At 66.2% G+C, this 9,173-nt stretch overlaps 1 protein-coding gene across 3 annotated transcripts in view; it reads left to right on the plus strand.

The window, feature by feature from the left end:
- The window catches only part of PLCH2 (phospholipase C eta 2), a 65,146-nt gene extending 56,262 nt beyond the window's left edge, over nucleotides 1-8,884 (plus strand). For 2 of the 3 annotated variants that reach the window (XM_043486082.1, XM_043486084.1), the window contains 11 exons: nucleotides 23-105; nucleotides 454-551; nucleotides 841-1,023; nucleotides 1,405-1,512; nucleotides 2,005-2,129; nucleotides 2,208-2,292; nucleotides 2,652-2,798; nucleotides 3,169-3,248; nucleotides 5,327-5,624; nucleotides 6,864-6,887; nucleotides 7,117-8,884. In XM_043486082.1, coding sequence (XP_043342017.1) covers nucleotides 23-105; nucleotides 454-551; nucleotides 841-1,023; nucleotides 1,405-1,512; nucleotides 2,005-2,129; nucleotides 2,208-2,292; nucleotides 2,652-2,798; nucleotides 3,169-3,248; nucleotides 5,327-5,624; nucleotides 6,864-6,887; nucleotides 7,117-8,402 — 2,517 coding nt within the window. In that variant the 3' untranslated portion in view covers nucleotides 8,403-8,884. The remainder of the gene's footprint in view (nucleotides 1-22; nucleotides 106-453; nucleotides 552-840; nucleotides 1,024-1,404; nucleotides 1,513-2,004; nucleotides 2,130-2,207; nucleotides 2,293-2,651; nucleotides 2,799-3,168; nucleotides 3,249-5,326; nucleotides 5,625-6,863; nucleotides 6,888-7,116) is intronic. The other variant, XM_043486083.1, reaches the window with a different exon arrangement.
- Nucleotides 8,885-9,173: the final 289 nt, after the last annotated feature.

A 9,173-nucleotide genomic window follows, 5' to 3' on the forward strand; every position in this document is an offset into this window, starting at 1 on the left:
ACTCTGCCCTGCTTCTGCACAGAAAAAGAGCAGCAAGCTGAAGAAGGCGGCCAGTGTGGAGGAGGGGGATGAGGACCTGGACTCGCAAGGCAGCCAGAGCCGGGGGTCAGTGCCCACCTCCATCCTCAGCCCTTGAAGAGATGGCTGCGTGGAAAGTGCTGAGGCCGTTGTTTCGGCAACAGCAGGCGTCAGCTGTGCAGGCTCAGAGGGGGCATGGAGGTCCGAGGCAGGGACCCCGGGGTGCAGGGCCGGCAGCTCCTTAGGATTGGTCAGGGTCGGTGCTCTTCCGTAGGTTCAGCACCTGCCCCCTCCCCCAGCGTCCCCTCTCAGTGCATCCATGTGTGACCCGAGCCCTGGAATACTCGGGCACAGTGGGTACCTGATGGACGCTCCCCAGAACTTCAAGGGGTGGAGTGCGACCCAGGTCCTGACCCCAACAACCCTCTCCCGCAGGGCCGCCCGGCAGAAGAAAACTATGAAGCTGTCTCGGGCTCTCTCGGACCTGGTCAAGTACACCAAGTCTGTGGGCACCCACGACGTGGAGACGGAGGGTGAGGGGCCGCTACAAGTGGGGCCCTGGGAGGAGCGGGGGCCATTGGGATGGGAGCATGGGGACAGGGCAAGGCCCTGGGGGCCCTCGGGGGCTGGGCCATTGGGGTGGGGCCGTGGGGGTTGAGCCATTGGGGGCAGGGCCCGGGGCGTGGCCATGGATGTGGGCGGTGCCATAGAGGGGCGGGGTCATTGGGAACTGGGCCCGGGGAGGGGCAGGGCCACTGGGGCGGAGTCCAGAGGGGGTTGCTCCCAGACCCGGTGCCCTAACGGTGCCCGTTCGGCCCACAGTGGCGTCCAGCTGGCAGGTGTCCTCCTTCAGCGAGACCAAGGCTCAGCAGATCCTGCAGCAGAAGCCGGCGCAGTACTTGCGCTTCAACCAGCACCAGCTCTCGCGCATCTACCCCTCCTCCTACCGCGTGGACTCCAGCAACTACAACCCGCAGCCCTTCTGGAACGCCGGCTGCCAGATGGGTGGGTGCCTGGGCCCTGGGGCAGCAAAGGCGGCTGGGGCGGCGACGGGGATGTGGCCGGATTCCGCAGTCGCTCTGCTTAGCTCTCTCGCCCTTGACTCTGGAGAATCTTGGAGGTATCCAGTTACCCTCACCAGGATGGCACTGGTGGGGGCCCTGAGGGCGGGGCCTTAGGACTCCAGGGTAAGGTGGTGAGAGACCCAGTCTGCCCGAGCTCTGCCCCTGCACCGGGGCAGCTGTTTCGGCTCTAAGAAAGTCCTGCGAGGTCGCACGGCCCTGGTTGTGCCCAGTGTGACCCTGGCAGACCTGGGCTCACCGGCAGTGCAGAGGTGGCACGCGTGCACCCGGCGCTGACCCGGCCATCTCGCGTCCTTCTTGGCAGTCGCCCTGAACTACCAGTCGGAGGGGCGGATGCTGCAGCTGAACCGGGCCAAGTTCAGCGCCAACGGCAGCTGCGGCTACGTGCTCAAGCCTCAGTGCATGTGCCAGGGTGAGAACACGGCCCCGGAACCCCCACCATGCCAGGATCTGGAGCCCCTCCCCAGCCCGCCCCTACACGAAGGTCCCCGGGTGAGGCGCCCTTGAGCGAGGTCTGGCTGGGCACTTGCTCCTCCTTCTCAGACACTTCAGCTTCTCCCGTATGTGCTGAAAGCAACCTGTGGGTCTTTTCCTGCTGTCATCCTGGGCCCCATCCCTGGGCACCCAGTCCCCCATCCAGAGGCAGTGTGACCTTGCACCCATGCTGAGCCCCTGTGGTTCACCCGTGGAGGAAACGAGCTGGGCCCACATCACGGGGTGGTCACAGAGGTGACCGGCCCCTCGACACCCCTGCACTGGAGCATTGCCTCCCCTCTCTGTCCTACACCTGGGACTCCCGTCCGGTCGATGGGGGAGAGGTGGGAGTGGGTACCCTGGGGCTGCCCCAGTGAGCCAGTCAGGGGCTCACCCTGCCTGCTCATCCTCTTGCCCCGGCCCCCCATAGGCATCTTCAACCCTAACTCCGAGGACCCCCTGCCTGGGCAACTCAAGAAGCAGCTGGTGCTGCGGATCATCAGTGGTCAGCAGCTGCCCAAGCCGCGGGACTCGATGCTGGGGGACCGAGGGGAGGTAGGCAGGAGGGCCTGGGTAGGCGGGAGGGCCTGGCTGTTGGCCTGGCCTGCAGTGCTACCCTGCCCTGTGTACCAGATCATCGACCCCTTCGTGGAGGTGGAGGTCATCGGGCTCCCGGTGGACTGCAACAAGGAGCAGACCCGAGTGGTGGACGACAATGGTGAGCATGTGGGCGGGTGGGGGTGCAGGAGGGGCGTGGGCACCCAGAGGCCAGCCTGTGCCCCCAGGCCCCATCACAGCTCCTGTGCTGGTGATGTTGGTCTGACCAGGTAGGGAGGGGCAAGGGCTGCAGCCTGTAACTCACATAACTGCCCAGGCTGCCCCCTTGGTGGGGAGCCCAGTGACAGCCACCTGGCCTTCCAGTGTTGCTTCTCTGTGTCAGTGGCCAGCCTAGGAGAAGCTGCTGGGAGAGGGTGTGGGCCCAGGTAGCCTCCGGGTTGGAGCTGTGACGGGGACAGGCCTGCCTGAGAGGTGGGGATGGGACAAAGGTGACAGACACCTCCTCCTGGTGGTCTCCAGGATTCAACCCCATGTGGGAGGAGACCCTGGTGTTCACGGTGCACATGCCTGAGATAGCGCTCGTACGCTTCCTCGTCTGGGACCACGACCCCATTGGGCGTGACTTCATCGGCCAAAGGACACTGGCCTTCAGCAGCATGATGCCAGGTGCGCAGGAGTCCTGTGAGGGTGGGGGAGGGCAGAGCCTGGGGCCAGTGCCCCTACAGTGTGTCCCCTGAGGGCCAGCAGAGGGCTCTAGGATGGGGCGAGTTGGCTCCTGCCTCTCCTGGGCCTGGGGACACTGCGGGAGCTGAGGAGGAGGGTTCAAGGCCATAGCACTGTGTGGCTGGATGGGGGAGGCGAGCTCTAACCACAGAGCCCCTCAGCTCCCAGAGGAGGAAAAGATCCTTGCAGCTGAGGCGGTCCTGGGAGGCTTCCTGGAGGAAGCAGAGTCCCCAGGACCCGGCTCGTGGGTTGTAATCAGGGCCTCGGGACCTATAAGTAGAGTGTGGGGTGAGCATGCCCCCTGCTGTTTCAGGCTATCGGCACGTGTACCTGGAGGGGATGGAAGAGGCCTCTATCTTTGTCCACGTGGCCGTCAGTGACATCAGTGGTAAGGTGAGTGCCACCTACAAGGTCACTTGTCGTAAGGGGCACACCAGCCCCACCCCACCCCTTCCATCCCTGTCCTTGGTGGATATCTTGATGGGCCTGTGTCTCCATCCAGGCAGGGGTTGGTGGGGCCCTCGATGAACCTCCGCCAGCCCTGCCTCCATGTCTGCCAGGATGTGGGAGCCATGGTCCTTCTCAGGCACCCTTGGTCCCTCCTGTCTCCCCTGAGCCCCCCTCTACTGCTTGGGGTCCCCGGTTCTCTGTCCATTGTTGAAGGCATCTGCCTGGCTTTGCCTCCTGTGTCCCCCTCATCCCAGCACATTTATCCCAGGAGAGGGTCTGCTCCCACTTCCCCAGTGTGCAGAGCCCAGGGGTCCCCGGATCTGTGTCCGGGGCCCAGCAGGGCTGTAGGAGGTGGTCTGTCAGGCACACACGGGGGTCCGCGTGTCTCCCGGCACTAACCGTCTCTCTCCTGCCTCGATCCTCGGCCCCGGGTGCTGCCAGCGGGGACCCTGCAGGCCTCCCAGCTCCATCGTGCGTCCGTGGTCGCCCTGTCTGTCCTGTGTCTCCGTCTCCTCGCTGCACGCCTGCTGTCGGTGTCTCACGGCCTCACTCTGTCTCTTTGGTCTTGCAGTGGGCTTCTGTGTGTCCAAAGTCTACTTTTAGAAGCACAGCTCTGTTAGAGCTCAAAGGTACCCCAGCGCGGGGGCGGCGTGGCCTGCCCGCCCCCACCTGCATGCTCAGGCCACCCCGTTAGCATCTGTGATTCCTGGTAGCATTTTGCAGACTGTCAGCTCACGTGACGTGGGTCGGGATGTGGTTCTGGGTCCCCGGGGCCATCCTCAGGCACAGAGCAGCATTTACGAGGCAGGTCCAGGACTTCAGCCAGGCCTCCCGTGTGTTCGCCCCGAGGTCCGGCCTGTCTCTTCTTGCCCCTCCCTGTGTCTGGTCCTCTAGCTGCCGGCCCTCCTGGCGCCTGTGCTCTTCCCTCCCCCTCCTTCTGTGTGCCCCCCCACCCACCCACAGCCTGCGTGCCCCTCTGATCTCTCTGTGCCTCGATGCCCCGTGCTAGGGGCGGGGAGGAGGGGAGAGGCCCCAGGGAGCAGGAGCTCTGAGCTTGAATTCTGGACCTTCCTCTAAATGACTTTCTCGCTGACTCTGACCAAATTGCTCTGGATTTGGGATCTTGAATCAGGCAGCTGATTCAAGTGCTGGCCACTAACGCCTCCACCCTGACGTGCTCCGTGTCGTGGGCACCGTGACTGTTTGCAGGGTCTCTGCATGCGAGGACCCAGTCGGCCTGTCCGGTGTTGACCGAGGCACTTGTCAGCCGGTCCTGGGGACCCTGGCTGCCCTCTGCAGGCAGGGAGGCTATGGGGAGAGGCCTTGCAGGGACTTCCTGGGCCCGGCTGCCCGGGAAGGCCCTGGACCAGCATTGGTTCAGTGAGCACCAAGTGAGCGTGGGCTCTGCTCCTGAGGCCCCATGACCAGAGAGCAGGGCAAGGCTGGAAGCATGGCCTGGCAGGAGCCCGGAAAGGCCTCCTGGAAGAAGCAGCACCTCCAGGCAGTGGGCCGGGCAGGGGCCTGGGCGAGAGCACGGGGCTGCACCTGGCTGTGCTTGCTGCCTCGGCCACAGTGCCTGGGGTGGGTGAATGGGACCGGGGCTGCTCCATTGGGTTCTCACCCCGCCACGCTCTCTGTACCAGCCCTGTGCCAGCCTGCCCTCAGAGCTGGGGGCTGAGGGCTGGAGGGGTGCAACGTGCTAGTGGGCACGGGGCTGGGGCCCAGGTCTCTGCTTAGGAGACCCTCCAGCCCTTCCTGGGACACTTGCCCTGAGACCTGCAGCCCCTCCGCCAGCGCCCACTCCCTCCACCTGGTGCAGGCTGGGTTGAAGCTGCAGATGCAGCCGCTGCTGACCCTGGTAGAGATGTCCCAGAGACCCTCCTCTTTAAGCTCAGCCCCGAGTGGTGCCTCAAAGCGAGCTGGTCTCTCAGGCTGCACCCTCTGGAGCTCAGCTGGATGGGGCTGGGCGGTCTCCAGCCCCCAGTGTCCGGCTGTCCCCTATGTATCTCCTTTTCTTGCAGGTCAAGCAGCCTCTGGGCCTAAAAGGCCTGTTCCTCCGAGGCCCAAAGCCCGGCTCCCTGGACAGTCATGCTGCTGGGCGGCCCCTGCCCCGGCCCTCCGTTAGCCAGCGGCTCCTGCGGCGCACGGCCAGCGCCCCAACCAAGAGTCAGAAGCCAGGCCGCAAGGCCTTCCCAGAGCTGGTCCTGGGCCTGCAGGATATGGGCTCTGAGGGGGAGGCTGGCGATGTGGCACCCTCCAGCCCTGGCCCCACCCCGGAGGCCCCAACCCGGGAAGAGCCAGGCAGCTGCAGCCCCCGAGGTAAGGCGCCGGCAGAGAGGAGTCCAGAGCAGGGGCGGCCCCCGCGGGTGCCCACAGGCCCCGGGCCTGCCAGTATGGCTGCCACCTGCATGAAGTGTGTGGTGGGCTCCTGTGCTGGCGAGGATGCCGAGGGCCTGCGCAGGGGGCGGCTGCCCAGCCCGGGGCCTGAGGGCGGGCACTTGGCCATCAGCCAGCAGCCTCGTGCCTGGGAGGACTCGCAGGGGGCCCCCCACGCTGCCCCTGGGAGAAGCAGAGGGGCCCCCAAGGGCTCCAGGGCCCGGCAGCCTGGGCTGGGCGGCAGCGGCTCCGTGTCCTCGGACTCCAGCAGCCCGGGCAGCCCTGAGGGGGCCACCCGCTGGCCCGAGGGTGCCCGCAGGCAGGCAGGGGCCCTGCAGAGGGAGATGAACGCCCTGTTCATTCAAAAGCTGGAGGAGATTAGAAGTAAATCCCCCGTGTTCTCCACCGGTAAGACCAGACGCTCCTCGGCAGTGTCCCCGTGCTGGCCCCGCCCCGCCCCGCATGGCCTGGCCGGCATCCTGCTGTGCTTCCGTGTCTAGAACCGTGGCCTTCGTGTGCTGTCTGTGCTCCATCAGCTGGTCCCGCGGGCCCTGATGCCCCCAGCTCCCTGTGTGCCCACGATGTGCCCCGCGGGCCTGACACCTCTGAGGCTGGGAAGTGACCCCAGGGTGGGGACTGAGGAGTCTGAGCTGGGCCCTGCTTGCCGAGGCCTGGAGGCCCAAGCGTGGCCTCTGAAGACCAGCTCCAGTGCTCAGCCCAGCCTCCCTCCTTGGCCTGACTGCCAGGATGCGAGGGCAGTTTCCAGGCCCTCTTGCCACCTCTCCCCAGCCCTGGCCTGCACCGCAGTCCTCTGGGAAGACTGGCCTGGGCTCCTGGAAGGGGCTCGGAGCCTTGATACCAGGGCTTCAGCTTGCAAAGTGTGAGGGGAGCAGATTGCAGGTGGCCCTCAGCCCTGGGGATGGGGACACACATGTGAGCAGCTCTGCTCTGGACCCTCCCCTTGCCCCTGCCCTTGGGGTGGTAGTGACAGACCTATTTGTGGCCCCTGCTCACTGGGAGCGGACCCTGGTCACAGGGAGCAGACCCAACCTGGGGAGGGTGCTCTAGAAGCTGAGCCTCCCTCCTGCACGTGCCCAGCCTCCCCTCCTGTGTCCATGGCCAGCCCCACACCCGCTGACCACCCTGTTCTCCTTTCTGTCCCCATGCTGCCTCCCTAGTTAGGAACTGAGAGCAGCCGAGTGCCAGGTAACAGGGCCTGGCCCCCATGTGCCCTGCTGCCCTGGCCTTGGGAGGCCCCTGCCTATGGGCATAGAACCCAGTTCCTTCCCCAGCAGCAGTAGAACCAGAGGGTGGGCTGGAGGGAGGGGGACGTGGGGGCAGCTGTATGCACGTGGAGGGGCCTGAATGCGGGCATCCTGTGGGCACGAAGCCCCAGGCCACCCCCGACACAGGCCTCTCTCTCTCTCCCCCACAGAGCCCCGCCCCTTCTCCATGCAGAGGTCGGTCTCCTCGCTGTGCAGCCTGGAAACCATTGCCGAGGAGCCAGCCCTGGGTCCCGGCCCCCTACTGCCAGGGGCAACTCCCCCCAGCCATGCCCCTGGAGGGCCCCAGTGCTCTGCAGGGCCCAGCGCCCACTCGGCGAGCCCCCCAAGGGCGGCTCTGGGAGCTCCCAGGCCCCTCCAGCTCCGGACAGGGAGCCAAGCGAGCGCTGAGCCAGCCCTGGGAAGCAGGCAGTGGGCGTGCAGCACTGGGGGCCCTGCTGGGGCCTGCAACGGGGCCCCCAGCGGCCATATAGACGGCAAGGGCCACCCCCGGGCTCTGGGCCACGTGCCCAGAAGGGCCAAGAGCGAGGGGCAGGTGCCCTCAGAGTCTCTGGGTGGACGGTGGCCTCTGGCTGGGCCCTGCCCCGCCGTGTCGTTGGATGCCACTGGAGGGGACCGGCTATGGCAGCGGCTGGAGCCAGGCAGCCACCGTGGCAGCGTGTCCTCGTCCTCCAGCCTGTCATCCAGTGACACGGTCATCGAGCTCGCTCTGCCGGGCCTGGGCCTGGGCCTGGGCTGCGACAGCCTCCCAGGGACCCTGGCGGGACGTCTGCCCTTGCGGCCCTGCTCGGCCCCGGTTGCCCGCCTGGACCCACCCGCTGTGACCAAGAGCAAATCCAACCCCAACCTGCGGGCTGCCGGCCAGCTGCCTGTGGGGCCTGACGGGCTGCAGCCCCCGCCCCTGGCCCCAGGGCCGCCCTGGCGCCGCTTCCCCCTGGCAGGCCTCCCGGACTGCACTGTGGCTGCCAAGTCTAAGAGCCTCGGGGACCTGACTGCGGACGACTTCACTCCCCGCATGGAGAGCCTGGGCCGCAGCCTGGGCCTAGCTGGAGAAAGACCGGCCGGGCGGAGGGTGCGGCCGGATGCCCTGACGGAGCAGCTGCGCTGGCTCACAGGGTTCCAGCAGGCCGGGGACATCACGTCGCCTACCAGCCTGGGACCCGCCGGGGAGGGTGTGGTGGGCGCCCCAGGCTTCCTGCGGCGCTCCTCCTCCCGCAGCCAGAGCCGCGTGCGCGCCATCGCCAGCCGGGCCCGCCAGGCTCAGGAGCGGGAGCAGCGGCTGCGGGGTCCGCGGGGGCCCCCGGAGGAGGAGCGAGGCACCCCTGAGGGCGCCTGCTCTGTGAGCCAAGAGGGTTGTGGGGATGTGCTGGCCCCTGCCAAGGGCGCCACCCACCAGCCCTTAGGTGCTGCCGCCACCAGCCTTCTGCTCCGATTCTGACCAGCCCAGGTGCCCCCTGCCCCCCTCACTGCAGTCCGGGCCTTGGCAGGCCAGTGTTTGCTCAGGATGGGAGGCTGCCCGCCTGTCCCTGGTGTGGCTGTGCCCCTTAGCCCCCACCCCTCCTCCCGGGGAGGAAGGGACCCCCGTCCCAGGGCCGGGTAAAGCTTCCATGACCTTTTAAGATTTATGTACACATAGAGGGATATTAAAATTTTTTAGAGACAAAAGCTTCTACAATATGAAAATGGTGCCGTGTCCCTTCCCACTTTTCCCAGTCTCAGCTGTGTGGCGTGTGCGGGCACGCGTCTGCCCGGTCCTGCTGTGCCAGGCCTGCTGTGCTTGTCAGGCGCCCAGGGTGACCAGGGCATGGCCGTCTCCACAGACTGCTGGCTGGCTCTGCACAAACCCTGCTCTGTATGGGACGTTGTATACGCTTGTAAACTCCTGAACAGAACTCCAATAAACACGTCTGTGCTTGCCCACGTGGGCTCCTGGCCCACTCCCTCTCTGGCCGCATACCCAGTGTTCCTGTCCGCTTACCTCTGTCCATGGATGGTTTGGCTGGACTTTGCCCAGGACCAGGGCCACAACCCCAACTACCCTGTAGCCTGCCCCCCGACCTGAGCCCTGCTTGTCTTGTTGGGGGCAGATGTTGGCCCTGCCGGGGACCCCAGATTGAGGTCCCCAGAGAAGTTCTGTGCACACCCTTCCAGGACTGCCCCTCCCTGGAGAAGCTGGGGAGCTGGCGGGGTCATAAGGAAGTCTGTTCAC

Source organism: Cervus canadensis, chromosome 13, assembly GCF_019320065.1.
Source record: "Cervus canadensis isolate Bull #8, Minnesota chromosome 13, ASM1932006v1, whole genome shotgun sequence".
NCBI lineage: Eukaryota > Metazoa > Chordata > Mammalia > Artiodactyla > Cervidae > Cervus > Cervus canadensis.